Source organism: Panthera uncia, assembly GCF_023721935.1.
Source record: "Panthera uncia isolate 11264 chromosome C1 unlocalized genomic scaffold, Puncia_PCG_1.0 HiC_scaffold_3, whole genome shotgun sequence".
Lineage (NCBI taxonomy): Eukaryota > Metazoa > Chordata > Mammalia > Carnivora > Felidae > Panthera > Panthera uncia.
The window spans coordinates 101,204,372-101,219,785 of record NW_026057584.1 but is presented as its reverse complement, the minus strand read 5'-3'; the positions used below and the strand labels follow the sequence as shown (position 1 = coordinate 101,219,785).

At 49.8% G+C, this 15,414-nt stretch overlaps 1 protein-coding gene across 1 annotated transcript; it reads right to left on the bottom strand.

Moving 5' to 3' along the window:
- Positions 1–20: 20 nt before the first annotated feature.
- Positions 21–6,690, bottom strand: TMEM177 (transmembrane protein 177). The gene has a single exon (XM_049616222.1). It carries the CDS (start codon positions 6,570–6,572, stop codon positions 5,637–5,639), a length of 936 nt encoding a protein of 311 aa, XP_049472179.1. The 5' UTR covers positions 6,573–6,690; the 3' UTR covers positions 21–5,636.
- Positions 6,691–15,414: the final 8,724 nt, after the last annotated feature.

Genomic DNA, 15,414 nt, shown 5'->3' with positions numbered 1-15,414 from the left:
CAGCTGTTGATCAGAGATGGCCCTTAGTTCCGTGCTATGGCAAGGCTCCAATATGGCAACTTGCTTTATCAAAGCATGCATCTGAGAAGACAATAGAGTCTGCTAGGAAGACAGAAGTCACAATCTTTTGTGACTTGATTACAGAAGTGATACCCCCTTAATGTTGCTGTATTCTGTTTTGAACCAGGGGAGTAAAGACAGAGGATGACACAAGGCCAAGAGCACCAGGAGTGGGGATCACCGGGGCCATTTTGGAGGCTGTTTACTACAAATGTCACCAAGAACATACGTTTGTACCAATTTCACAGCAACCACCCTAAAAGTGAATGGTCTAGGATTTTAAAATTACCAGTATAGTAGGTGTAAGACTATCTCCCATTTTAATGGCCTCTTCTCTGGCCTGGTATCTACACCAAAGGGACATGGGTCCTTTGCTCTCAGCTGCTGCCACGTAATTTCCAAAAAGTTGTCAACTGATAGCAACTCAGCAAAGGTACCGACCTACCTGGGACTTTGAAAAGCTCTAAGCACAGACTTGTAGTAGGCAGCAGTGAGTTCCCTGGGAGGGTTCCAGCCTCAAGGAATTGCTGGTATTTGGGCAGCAACTCCAAGCTCTGAATACCCTAGTACCTGTATCACTTAAAAAGCAGGGAAATTTAGGAAACCAATATTCTTTTAAATTTTTTTTTAACATCTTTTATTTTATTTTTGAGAGATAGAGAGACAGAGCATGGGCGGGGGAGAGGTAGAGAGGGGGAGACTCAGAGTCCAAAGCAGTCTCCAGGCTCTGAGTGTCAGCACAGAGCCTGATGTGGGGCTCGAACTCATGAACCGTGGGAACATGACCTGAGCCAAAGTCAGCACTCAACCGATTGAGCCACCCAGGTGCCCCAAAACCAATCTTCTTTAAAAAACATTTTTTAAATGTTTATTGATTTTTGAGAGGGAGAGAGAGAGAGACAGAGAGAGACAGAGAGAGAGAGAGAGAGAGAGAGAATGAGTGGAGGAGGGGTGGAAAGAGAGGGACACACAGAATCTGAATCAGGCCCCAGGCTCTGAGCTGTCAGCACAGAGCCTGATGCAGAGGTTGAACTCATGAACTGTGATATCTTGGCCTGAGCCGAAGTTGGACGCTCAACCGCCTGAGCCACCCAGGTGCCCCCAAACCAATCTTCTTTTAAAGCTTACTATATACTCTCACTGGGCTTCACATTTTGCAAACTTTATTTCACTTTCATTATCAAAATAATACTGTAAGCTACATATTAATATCCCCATTTAATAGAAAACTTGGGGACCAAGATGTGACATCACTTGTTCAAGGTCACTCTGCTAAAGTGGCAGGACCAGCATTTGAACCCACAGCAGGCTATCCTGTCTGTGTCCTCTCTCTGCTTCCTAAGGTAACCTTGTCCTCAGCTGGAGCCTCTGAGGGCTCCTAATGCTTGGTCCCTCCACTCCATTCTCACCTCAGCACCAAATATGACAAATCGGGTGTCCTTTCCTCTTCAGTTAGCTGAAAGGGTCTCCCCTGGAAGTTCCAGAAAGCTCTGCTCAATGACCATTTTCTCCTGATGAGAGGTGAGGCTAGAGAGTCACCTCTAACCAGCAGGGGAGAAAGGCTATAGAGGTTACAGTACAAGTTTATACCACAAAACCCTCAGGATAAATAGGACAGTGTAAACAAAGGGTTTGCAAAGGGGATCCGGACCCAGGCTCCTGACTTCAAATCCTTGTTCTGTTATTTTCAAAGCTTTGTGGTTTGGGGCCCATTTCTTCACCTTTCTGTGCTATTTCCTTGCCTGTAAAATTGAAATAACATTGGGGCGCCTGGGTGGCTCAGTTGGTTAGGCAGCTGACTTCGGCTCAGGTCATGATCTTGCGGTCCGTGAGTTCTAGCCCCGCGTCGGGCTCTGTGCTGACAGCTCAGAGCCTGGAGCCTGCTTCAGATTCTGTGTCTCCCTCTCTCTGACCCTCCCCTGTTCATGCTCTGTCTCTCCCTGTCTCAAAAATAAATAAACGTTAAAAAAAAAAAATTAAAAAAAAGAAAATCGAAATAACATTATCAACTACCTGTTCCAATTTGGGGATCAATGAAAACAGACTCTAAGAGCCTAGCAGAGTGTCTGCTACATACTAAAGGCGCTATAAACAATACTGTAGGGATGGAGTGGGCAGGAGGACTCACTGGGTGAGGATCCACAGGTCTCTTTCAGCCCCAGACTGTGATATACGCACACCTGGGGATGGGGGTGCCAGGCATGGCCACATGGGGCATGGCACTGTGGATACTGGCTGCTGGGGATGAGTCAGGCTGCTAGGGTCAGGAATGGGCAGAGCCGATGATGGCATGATGGCTCTGGGGCTCCCTTTCCTATATTCCGGCTGTGTGTGTGTGTGTGTGTGTGTGTGTGCGCGTGCGCGCGCCTGCATGCGTGCGTGCACATGGGGTGGGGGGGATCTGTGTGCGTTGACAGAGCCTTGTCGGTCAGCCTACTTCGGAGTCTGAGCAGGGCTGTTGTTCTGGGTGGGGGGGGTTGGGTATCTCTGCACATTCACACTCAGAACCAGGGTCATGTGGGAGGGGGGCACGACTCAACAGGACAATGTTCTCTTGGGATCAGGGGCAGAGTGCTGACAGCTGAGGCGTGCTGCAGGCATCTGAGAAGGAAAGACGCAGGGCTGCATTTACAGGGTACCTTCCTGCCACCTGGTCTGTTACAGAGCTCTGGAGCATGCTTTTTCATCTTTCTAGGATCAACACCCAAATCTGTGTGCGAGGGCACAATATATCACAAAATTTGGGGGGGGGGGTGTGACCTATTTCCTAAAGCCTCTTGGAGGCCCTGGTGGCCTGAGTGGTAATCTGTGCTCTATAGGAAGTGACCAGAAGTGTCCTGGTTTCCCCACAGAACAACAATCACAGAAGATCCGGGCCAGGCCCTGCCCTTGGAAAGTCCCAAGTTGGGAAGACAGGACAGGGTCACCTATGATTCATATGGCCTTACCCATGTGTGCAGCCAGCCCTACAGTAAATGCTCTGACTCTAGGGAGCCAGGCCTGCCTGTTGTAGCTTAAAAGTTCCATTCATTTATTCAAAAATGTTATGGAAAGCCTCAGTGCACAGCAGTATACAAACATAAACACTGTTCTTATAGACAGTACGTTTCAGTAGAGGAGATGGTAAGCCATTAGCTTCACGGTAACTTATGTAGTTACAGCTTGCACTAAGGGCTCGGGAGGGGTACAGGGTGCATGATGGGCGTGAATGGGGAAGGTTCCCAGGGTCAGGTCACTGGGTATTCCTGCAGAAAGAGCACTAAATAACAGAGACAAGGGCAAAATGGGAGAAAGCACTCCAGATCAAGGCACTGTGTGGGGAAGGAAGAGGAAAGCAGTGAGGGAACCAAAGTGCTCCTGAGTTTAGGATCCACAGAACCAGGAGAAGGGGACACAAGATGGTTAGAGAGGCCATTAGGTCCAGGCTCAGAGATGCAGCTCTAGCAGAAAGCAAGGGGATGTCCACAAAACGGGTTTTTTTTTTAATGTTTATTTTTGAGAGAGACAGAGACAGAGCACAAGTGGGGAAGGGGCAGAGAGAAAGGGAGACACAGAATCTGAAGCAGACTCCAGGCTCTGAACTGTCAGCACAGAGCTGGATGTGGGGCTCGAACTCATGAGCTGTGAGATCATGACCTGAGCTGAAGTCGGATGCTCAACCGGCTGAGCCACCCAGGCGCCCCTAGCAGAAAGCAAGGGGATGTCTGCAAATAGTTCTAAGCAGAATGGAACCCAGACACACCTGATTTTCCAAGAGCTGGGAGGGGTAGGAGGCTGGAGGGAGGAACTATCTGGGGACGGCAAGGACAGAGCTGAGGGTTGCCTGGGCCTGGGCGATGTGCAGAATGCAGCAGGGAGGAAGGGGAGGGGCAGCTCACAGGGTGGAGGCTCTGGGCCAAGGTCTGGAAATTGGGCCACACGAGGCATGCGTGGGGACCGGGAGCAGCTGAGGAGTGCAAAGTTTGTGACATGGACTAGAGGGAGCCAAAGCAGCAGCCATCTCAGGGGATCACTTCCCTTACCACGGGGGCTCCCTTTCCTTCCCTTTTGGGCAAGTCAGCAGGAATTCTTGGCATGGCCATCCTGCTGCTCCTCTAGTATTGAATGCGGTGGGGCGGGGAGTGGTAAGTGGATGGAGCTCACCGAATCCAGACCCCAAACCACGTTTCTCCAGCCGAGATCACACAGTCATACATGGGGGCAGCAGCCGGGGGACAGCCTGAGGGGCCCCCTGAAGTGGTACTTCCCAGAGCGGACACGCGTTCTACCACTCACTAACTCATCCACCTGCCTATGCATCCACCAAGTGTGTGCCCAGCGCCATCCCGGAGACCTGAGAGATGGGGTGTGTGGCCAGGCCGGACGTTGGGACCCACAGGCTGGCCCCATGGAGCCAGAGCACAGATCTGCAGCCACCGTGAAGGACCCAGAAGGAAGACATGCCACCCCCCCCCCCCCCACTCTCCATTCAGCCTCCTGCAGGAACTGTCTGCCACTGAGTGGGCTTCCTGGCTCCCTGGGTGTGGCCTGATCTCTTTGCCCTGAGTTACCTCGGCAACGGGCCTGAATTCTTCCACTGTTCCGGGGAAAACATAATCGACAATGAAAAATAAAAATAAAAAAGGGAACCTGGCTTGCTGGCCACAACTGTCCCCACCTTTCCTGGGAAGGGGTCTCCTGTCCAAGGACCAAAAGTGGGGTCTGCTCCATCTGCCACTAGAAGGCCCAAGGCAAACAGAGCAAGGGTGCAGCATAGCCTCCTGGGCCCTGAGTGTGACACCAGGCCCAGTCCATCGCTCTCCTCCATCCTGCTTCCTCCTGGCCCCTGAAAACCAAGCTCCCTCTGCCCCCACCCCTGGCCCTCTCCTCCCCAGGCACGGACCATGCATCAGCAGGCTCCCTCCCTGCAGAGCCTCAGTTCTGCAATGGCTTGTTCCTTCTTCTTCCTTCGGCCACAGGTCTCGCCGGGTTCCAGCAACACCTCCACTCCCCTTCAGGCCCAGGGGCTCTCTCTGAGCATGCCATCTTCACTGGACACATCGTCCTTGAAGCTCTCCCTCAAGCTCCCACTTCCCAGCCTCTCAGGGCGACACTAGCTTCTCACCTGGGCCTCGAAGGTTTTCAATGTCTGCCACAGTAGAAGGAAATTGGGATTAGACCACCAGGTAAACTACATGGTGGTTGTTCACGTCGTGCAAGCACCTCCAGGGGGGAGAAGCGGCCTGACTCCCACAGCCGGCTGGTATTCAAACACCAAGGAGGGACATCCCATTTCTTCGAGGGATGTCCTCTCGGCCAAGCCCTTTCGTTCACAGCTCACGCTGCCCCACAATCCTGCCAGGTAATTTACATCGTCCCCATCTGACAGCTGAGGAAACCGAGGCTTAGATTCAACAGGGACTTGCCCAAGCTCCCCGGGATCATGAGTGGTGGACTGGGATAGAACCCAGGCTGTTTAATTCCAAAGTCTGACTTATCTGACAATGGGCTGCGGGTCCAGAGGCACCAAGAGAGCCCCCAGAGTCAACGGCAGGGTGGTGCCTGCAGGAGCCGCATCTGTCCCTGTGATGAGTCCCTCAGGAGCGGCCCGAGTTGAGCGTGGCCCTCCACATCTGCAGCACAGAATCCCGGCGGGTCGTGAAGGGTAAATGTTTGATGCGGAACCAGTGTCTGGGAACGATGTTCCCACTAGGCGTATACAGCTTCACTCCGTGTGTGCCCAAGAGGCTGCGCAGGGCTACGTTGCCGGATAAAACCTTCTCATAGAACTCCACTCCACCCCGGGCATAAGCTGCAGACAGGGAGGCCGTGCGGCGGTCCAGCCAGGCTTCCAGGGCATGAGTGAGAGAGTCTGTGGAGAAGGCATAGGCCACAAAGCCCACCACCGCTGCCACCAGGTTGAAGGCAGCCCGTATGTTCATGGGGCCCCCATAGAGCCCCAGTGCATGCTTGGCACCCACGCCCAGTGCCCACGTTCCTGCCAGGCAAGCTGGGGCCGGCAGAGCCTGTAGGGCAGCGGCACTGCTCTCCAGGTACACCACTTCCTTGGCCAAGGCAAACTTCTGGGCGTCTCGGGACAGGGTCAGGGCATCTCTCAGCCGGGCACCTGCTGGGCTCTGCCAGTTCACTCTTTGCCCATGTACAACCACTGGATGATCAGTGTTGGTCAATGAGCCACCCAGGAAGCTGGCTGGGATGCCCACTACCGCCCCGGCGGGGAGTCTCGGGAAGCCAGCACTCACAGGCTGGAAGGTGAAGGTGGTGAAAGCCTCATAGCTATGGCCTGCAGGGACACCAATGTCCTGTAGCACCTCTTGGAAGAGCCTCTGCAGCTCTGGGGAGAGTGGGGCTGGCTGGCCCTGAGGCCAGTACTGGTATAGCCATTGGATCACGGGATCTGGGAAGACGTGGTATGAGATCTGGGCCCCAAATAGGCCTGCACAGGAACCCACCACCAGGCCTGTCCTGTGTCTCTGCACAAACGCTGCGGCCCGCCACAGGGGACCTGCCATGAGCGCTGCCACCGTTGTAAACCTGAGCCAAGAGAAAGAGAAGTCAGCCAACAGTTCCCTGGGTCTGCCTGCAGGCTGACCTATCCCAGGGCCACATCCTCTGTAACTGAGGCAATACAGCAAGGTGGGTAAGAGCATGAGCTCTACAGCCAGAGCTCCAATCCAAACTCCCTCTCTGTGCATCACCTTACCCATCTGCCAAACAGGCAAGGGACAAGGGCATCACTAGGGTGGCGGTGATGGGCATATGAATAAACATATGAATACGTAAAATAATCGGTCTGGCACAGCAGCTGACTCCTCTTGTGATAATGCATGATTATTACGTTTAATAAGCACCAAGTCCCCAACTGCCTCATGACACTAGTCATCCCATAGTGAGGCCCTATGCTCAACGTATGAAGTACTTCTTAGATGCTAGACACAACTCTTAGAGCTTTATATATATTATCCAACAATTGAATCCTCACAATTCTATGCCCAATTACTCTTGCCCCTATTTGTTTATTTAAAAAAAAATGTTTAATGTTTATTTATTTTTGAGAGGGAGAGAGACACAGAGTGTGAGCAGGGGAGGAACAGAGAGAGAGGGAGACACAGAATCCAAAGCAGGCTCCAGGCTCTGAGCTGTCAGCACAGAGCCCGATGCGGGGCTGGAACCCTCGAGCTTTGAGATCATGACCTGAACCAAAGTCAGACGCCCAACCGACTGAGCCACCCAGGAGCTCCTACTGCCCCTTTTTTAAAGCATTGGAAACTGAGGCACGATAGGCTAAGTAAATTGATCAAAATCCCAGACTACCAAAGTGGCAGTATTAAAGGTTGAGTTGTGTTCCCTCCAAATTCACATGCTGAAGTCTTAACCCCTGCCACCCCTCCCCCCAAGAATGTAACTGTATTTAAGGATATAACTGTATTTAGAGATAATTAAGTGAGGTCATGAGGGTAGGTCCTCATCTAATATGACTGCTGTCCTTAAGAGAACACCTTAGGACACCGACACAGAGGAAAGACCATGAGAGGACACAAGCCACAGGTGACTATTTACAAGCCAATGGGAGCAGTCTCAGAAGACGCGTCATGCTGACGCCTTAATCTTGGACTTTCAGCTTCCAGATCCTGAGAAAACCAGTTTCTACCACCCAGTACTTGTCCTGGCAGCCCCAGCTGTGACTAACACAGGCACAGTATTTGAACACAGGCTATCAGGGGTCCACAGAAAAATTTTCATCTCAGAACAAAATTTAATGCTAAATTACAAATATATACAAAAGTAGAGAAAAGAGCACTTAGCCACTTAGCACTTCAACCAACTCATGGCCAATCTTGTTTCCTCTCTCTCCCACCCACATTCCTCCTCCAACTGGTTTATTTTGAAACACGTCCTGGGCGTCCTCTTATTTCATTCGTAAATATTTCAACAAGAATTCACAATTATTTTACTTTGGTTGAGGCTTACTGTCTTCCTGCCTCTGAAACGTGTTTAATTAGCAAGTAAGTTGCTACAAACAAGAACGTGGGGGTACCGGCTGGCCTATTTTAACAAAAAACTCCCAAAGGGGCACATCACTTGGGCCTATTTTCCCAATGGAGAAACTAAGGCTAGGAAAGCAAGGGTCCTGGCCAGGGTCCCAACGCTCCCAGGCCCACCAGCGCCAAGGCCACGCTCCAGGCTGGGCGAGGAGGGGCCGCGGGACCCTCGCGGAGGGCTCGCCGCCGGGCGTCCATCCCGGGCCCCAGGCTGCGCACCGCGGCTCGAAATCGCTGCTGGAGTGGACCCTAGGGAGGGGGCCCGTCCCCGGCTCCGCGAACCTGCCGTCCCCTCCGCGCGCTCACCTTTTTCCGCAACCGCCACCTAGCACACGGCGACACGTGCGCGGGGCGGGCCCAGCGCAGAGCGCAGCCGGCCTGGGCTCCGGGGGCGGGGACTACAGGGGGCCTGGCGCAGAGCAGGCTCTGGAGGCGGGACAGGGGGGCGGGACGTCCGGGGCGGGGCCTGGGGCGGGGACTAGCTCGCTGGCGGTCGGGGTTGGAGCTGGAGGCTCCTCCCTGACTGAGTGCCTTGGGGCGGGGCTGAGGCCTGCGGGGTCCTCGCCTTCGGCTGTGCTGCGTGGGCGGGGGCTTCCTTCTCTGTCCCTGAAAGGCGGCCTTGGTCGCCTGTTTAGCCCTCTAAGAAACGGCGGCCCCACGTGGGTTAGGAGGTGATCTGTGGTTGCGTTGCCTTCGGAGCCCAAGCGCACCTGACTGCCAGGTCCGTGGCCTTTCCTGTCTGGAAGCGTTCACCGCCAGTGGTCTGCTCTGGGCTTTAGTTTACCGTAGCAGCTGCCCCCTGGCCCATGCCCCTCAAGTGATCCATGCTGTACAGCCCACAGAGCAGCGTCACACCTGTCACTTCATCTTCCCAGCAGCGCTGCTCGCCACCTGTTTTTTGTAAATAAAGTTTTATTGGAGGACAGCCATACCTATTTCTTTACAAGTTGCATATGGCTGCTTTCTCCCAGAAGGGCACAGTTGACTAACCAGGACAGAGACCGTCTGACCCAGAAAGCCTAAAATTTTAGCTATTTGGCCCTTATGGAAAAAGTCTGTGGACACATGAAGTACATTATTCCCATCTTACAGATGGAGAAACAGAGGCATTTAGCTTGCACAGGATGCCCAGCTCATATGCACCTAGCATGCACCAGAATGGCACAGGACTCCTGTCCCTGTACATTTCCCATTACATCTCCTGCCTTCATACAATTCAACCTAGTCGCTCTTGTCCATTCTCCCAAGTGAGTCTGGCCTCTGTGTCTGACTTTCTCTTCCATCCAAGCCCTTTTCTGCCACCCCCAAGGAGAGAGGAGGGCTTAGGTCCTGGGTGGAAAGGTGAGGCTGCCAGGGAAGATAAAGATGTAAGGAGACCCAGAAGCCTATGGGCATTGGGGTGGGGTTTTGGATGGTTAGCAGGCTATGGGCCACTGACTCTCCACACAAACCATCAGCTCTCTGCAGGGGGCTTGACCACGAAAGGGCTAGCAGCAATCTCAGTCAGGACCATACCTGATTCCTAGCTAACCCTCTGTGTGTAGTATCCCATGGAGACACCTTGGGGTTGGTGTTTCCTGTCTCAGGCTTGTCCCAGCAGCCCCTTCTGGAGCCATAGGCTGGCCTGGCAGAGATAACCCTACTGACACTAGGGAAGAACCTAGATCTGGTGTGGCTGCCCCTGGGGCAGACGTGGGTTGGTCCCTCAGCCCAGAAGCAGTATTTACAGAGACTGAAAAAGAACTTTCTTAGGAGGCAGGGGGCTCTTGCCTAAAGGATGTCACCTGCCCTGGACCTCAGTTTCCTCATCTCTAGAGTGAGGATAATATCTATCTCAAAGGACCATGTTACCTCCTAATCCTAGAAGTTTCCTAGATACTCTCATCCCCATAATAAAGAGGGGTCACTTCAAGTCACATGCTCCTGAACAGGACTTGGGGGTCTCCCTTCAATCTTGGCCTTGAAAGTCTGTCGTAAAAGGTTCTGTGACCAGATGTAAATCTAGAAATAGTGCAGCGCACAGAGGCTGACGCTTGACTGCTGGGGGTACATCCTGGCTCTACCCCTTACTAGCCGTGTGACTTTGGGCAAGTTAACCTTTCTGGGCCTAGTGTTCTCACCAATAACACGGGATGAGAGTACCATCTAGCTCCTAGGATTACTGTGAGGATTCAATGGGTTCATGTACGTATGATGTCCTGCATAGTTTGTACCAAATAGCTATTAGCTATTATTACTGGGATCTGTTCTGATTCTGACGCCAACTCTGGCTGCTCATTTGTTTGTGTGTAAATGATGCTATAACACGCTTCAATATGTGACCTCAGCTAGATTCCGAAGGTGGGATAGTCTACAGGGCAGATGATGTGATCTTTCTAACAAATCAATGGCCTAAAAAACAAGGGAAAGGAGACATTCACAAAATAAGAGATGTGAAAGACAGAGCAGTTAAACGCAAGATGTGGCTTTTGTTGGGATCCTGAATCAATAGTTTAAGTGTAAAAAAAAGACACCTTTGAGACAGCTGGGGAGATCTGAATATGGAGTGAACGTTAGGTAACATTAATGAATTGTTTATTTTGTTAGGTGGGATGAAGGAAGATATTTATGTAAACCATAAAAGATATTTATGTCATAAATTATGTAAATTTATGACAAAAAGTCCTTGTCAGTTAGAGATGCATATTGAAGTATCTAGAGGTGCAACGACATGATGTCTGCTATTTAGTTCAAAATATTACAACCAAAACAAAACCACCGCCATGAAAACAAAAACCAGGGGCATAGATGAAACAGCAACGAAACGTCGGTAGTTGTTGAAGCTTCGTGACCAGTTTAGGAGGGAGTTCGTTATCCTGTGCTCTACATACGTTTGGAAATTTCCAAATAAAATGTGTTTTGTTAAATGTGTATTTGAAAGTACGCTGATCTGGGGCGCCTGGGTGGCTCAGTCGGTTAAGCGTCCGAATTCGGCTCAGGTCACGATCTCATGGTATGTGAGTTCGAGCCCCACGTCAGGCTCTGTGCTGACTGCTCAGAGCCTGGAGCCTGTTTCCGATTCTGTGTCTCCCTCTCTCTGACCCTCCCCCGTTCATGCTCTGTCTCTCTCTGTCTCACAAATAAATAAACGTTAAAAAAAAAAATTAAGAAAGTACGCTGATCAATTGAACTTCATCAAATTAAAAACTTTTGGGCATCAAAGAACATTATCGAGAAAGTGAAAAAACAGTCCACAGAATGGGAGAAAATATTGGGAAATCATAGATATAATAAGGGCCTAGTTTCCAGAATATATAAGAACTTGTAACAACTCAACAACAAAAAGACAACCTAATTTAAAAGTGGGCAAATTGGGGCACCTGGATGGCTTGGTTGGTTAAGTGTCTGACTTCCATCAGGTCGTGATCTCATGGTATGTGGGTTCGAGCCCTGCTTCAGGCTCTGTGCGGACAGCTCAGAGCCTGGAGCCTGCTTCAGATTCTGTGTCTCTCTCTGTCTCTCTCTCTGTCCCTCCCTGCTTGTACTCTGTTTCTCTCTTAAAAATAAACATTGAAAAATTTAAAAGAAAAAAAAAGTGGGCAAATGACTTGAATAGACACTTCTCCAAAGAAGATTCACAAATGGCCAACGAGCACATAAAAAGATGCTCAGCATCCTTCATCATTAGGAAAATACAAGTCAAATCCACAATGAGATACTATTTCACCCACTGGGACGGCCATAAAAACAAAACAAACCAACAGAAAATAACAAGTGTGAGGATGCGGAGAGACTGAAGCTCTCATACGTTACTGGTGGGAATGTAAAACGGGTCAGCCACTAGAGAACACGGTCTGGCGGTTCCTCATAAAGTTAAGCGTAGAATTACTGTATGATCTGGCAATTCTACTCCTAGGAACACAGACAACCCTCTTAGCTGTGAAGGATGGGGTCTAAGAGGCTTTGTTTTGTTCGCCATGTTTATACGATAATGATCTCACTGAGAAATAGTGTATTGAGAGTATCTCATTGAGAGAGACAAATTGATGATGCCAGAGAGAGGGGATCCCTGTGGGAAAGAATTCCTTGGGTAGGTGAGAGGGGTTGGGGTCCAGGGCATGAGTGGGAGAGGGAGTGGGATCAGGAACAATTCTTCACCGTAACAAGATAAAGCTGCTAACAAATCAACACATTGTAACTTTAAACTTACAAAATTCTTTAAAAAGATTTATTTATTTATTTTTGAGAGAGAGAAAGTGCGAGTGGAGGAGGGGCAGAGAGAAAGCAAGAGAGAGAGAATCCCTCTTCACTGATAGGGTGGAGCCTGACGCAGGGCTCGAACCCAGGGTGAGAGCATGACCTCAGCTGAAGTCGGATGCTTAACCAACTGAGCTACCCAGGCGCCCCAAACTTACATACTGTTATATGTCAGTTATATTTCAATAAAGCAGGTGGCGGGGGGGGGGGGGGGGGAAGGGGGAAGCTGTGGTCAATGGGCCCAGGCTAGTGATTTCACAGGGGGAAGGTGAGGCTGTTCTTACCTGATTGCTTCTTTGTTTTCTCGGTGTAGGGACAGGGTGGGGAATGTATGAAGAAAGCAGAAAAGATGTGAAATTTCCACCTGAAGAGGAGAAAAGAACCCACCTGGACACTGTAATGATTGTTGAGTGCCCATTTGGGATCTGGGTCAAAAACACAGTGTGAGGGCAGTTAATATGGTTGTGGGATTTTCTACAGTAATGTTCAGATGCTCAGGTGCAGCGATGGGTAGATGGATAGTTGAGGGGTTTAGCCAGAGGTAGAGTTTGCCAGTCAGGTGTAGGTGGGGAGAAATGAACGAGGGAGGTGAGGGCGTTTGCAAAGAAGTGGTTATATAGTGATGGACCATGAACTCTAGGCTAGAGAAGAGGACAGTGAGGGCCCATGGGATGATTTATGTGCTAACCATGGAAATGGTGGACACCATGTGCACTTAGCACTGTTTCTAGGCCCTTTGCAGAAGGAAGGAGTGGCAAGATCATCGTCCCAGTGGAATGTAAGGATTGTTGGAATGGGGTCACCATAGTAAGGCGTGTAGAAGTATAAGGAGGTGGTGATTAGAAGGGGGGAGGTTGGAAATGGACACTTCAGAAGTGGTGTCAATATTGGTGATGGCAAGGTCAAGAGTATGACTGTGAAGGGCGCCTGGGTGGTTCAGTCGGGTAAGTGTCTGACTTCGGCTCAGGTCATGATCTCACGACTCGTGGGTTCGAGCCCCACATCGGGCTCTGTGCTGACAGCTCAGAGCCTGGGGCCTGCAGCCTGCTTCTGATTCTGTGTCTCCCTCTCTCTCTGGCCCTCCCCTGCTCACACTCTGTCTCTCTCTCCCTCTCAAAAATAAATAAACATTAAAAAAATTTCTGAATAAAAAAAAGGTTATGACTGTGGGAGTCAATGGCTATGGTGAAGCAAAAGATTATGGAGAATTGAGGAGGTGTATGACTTGTGTTTTTAAAAAAATTTTCCATATTTAACGATATTTTGACAATTTAGGGGTCTCGCTAATGCTGGAAAGACTACCCCTCCCAGGACTAGCTAATTCCTAGAGAGAACAAGTGACTCCCTCTACTTTGCCCATAAACATACCTTTCACATGGGAAACCAACCGTACCCCCGACCATTTCCTTCAGCTCTCACACACCATGCCAGTATTTCCCCTGCCCTAAATGAATGACCCTTGAGTCAGGTACTGGACAACTAGAGACCACCCCTGTCATCCCGGAGGCGGCCAAAATTATTCAAGCTATCCAATCCTTAACTTCTTTAAACTGCCCTACCCTGCCTCACCATTCCTCCCCATGGAAACCACGGTAGAGGTTCTGGGCCACGCCTTCTACCTGCTCCTTTTGCTTCTGGACTGACCCCGCTACTTCCCATGTTGCCCCATGTGGCATGATGTGCTCCCTCCTCTCAGGAAATGTAAATAATAAATACTTCTTTCAATGGCGTTGACCTTTCCATGTTGCCCCTCAGTCACCTCTATACATTACATCTGAGGTACAATCAAAACAGGAGGCTCAGTTACAAGAGACCGAGGTCTTGGGTGGATTGTCTCTGCCAATGTTGATGTTGGCAAGAATGGTGAAAAGGAGAGTGTTAAAGAATGCAAGGGTCCAGGTGCTAAAATAATTCAAGAAGGAGACAGAGAGTGACTAGGAGGTGGGTGGATCACGGTAGCAAGGCTGGCGGTGTATTGGAAAGGTCTGACGGCACGGATGTCACAGGTTTGTGAAGGAAATGGCCATGGGGGCAAAGAGGACACCTGTTCTATCCTGACTTCCGCCTGGTGTGGGGAGAAGTTATGGTATCCTCACAAAAGAGAGCCAAGCTTTGGTGAAAGCAAGCAAGAGAAACAAATGTTCAGAGAAGGAGGTGAAGGTATGTGGAATTTGCTGATGGCGGACCAAGCATCCTAAAGGTTGCAGTGATGTCTGGGAGGCTTGCAAGGGGTGCATGATTGGGACTAGATTAGGGTAGAAAGAGGAAATAAATATATGGGGATAAGCACCCAGGGAATGACAGATTACAGGGCATCTGGTGGTTGGTATTTTTCGATGGTGGTAAAACACACATATTTTTAAGTTGTACAGTTCAGTGGTCTTTATACATACATTCATCATGTTGTACAAGCATCACCACTATACATCTCCATAATTCATCTTGTGAAACCAAAGCTCTATACCTAAAAACTCCCCATCTCCCCTACCCCCTAGTCCCTGACAACCACCCTCGTAATTTCTGTCTCTATAATTTTTACTAAGTATCTCATATAAGTGGAAACATACAGTATTCGTCTCCTTGTGACTGGGTAATGTAATGTAGCACAATGTCCTCAAGTTTTGTCCGTGTTAAAGCGTGTGACAGGATTTCCTTTCTTTTTAAGGCTGAAAAAGATTCGATTGTATGTATGCACCACAATGTGTTTATCCATTCATCAGCTGATAGGCATTGAGTTGCTTCCACCTTTTGGCTATTGTGAATAGTGCGGTTATGAACATGAGGGTACAAATATCTCTCTAAGACCCTGCTTTCAAATCTTTTATATAGACCTAGAAGTGAATTGCTAGATGAAATGGCAATTCTATTTTTTCTCTTTGAGGGACCACCGTACTGTTTCTCACAAAGGCTATACCATTTACATTCATCAACAGTGCACAAGGGCTCCAATTTCTCTACATCCTCTCCAACAATTGCTGTTTTCTGGGATTTTTTGATAGAGGCCATTATAATTAGTGTGAGATAGTTATCTCATAGTTTTGATTTGCACTTTCCTAATAATTAGTGATATTGAGCA

Bases quoted from the DNA above. Each gene is read 5' to 3' on its own strand.
- TMEM177 (XM_049616222.1), bottom strand. From the start codon at position 6,572: ATGGCAGGTCCCCTGTGGCGGGCCGCAGCGTTTGTGCAGAGACACAGG.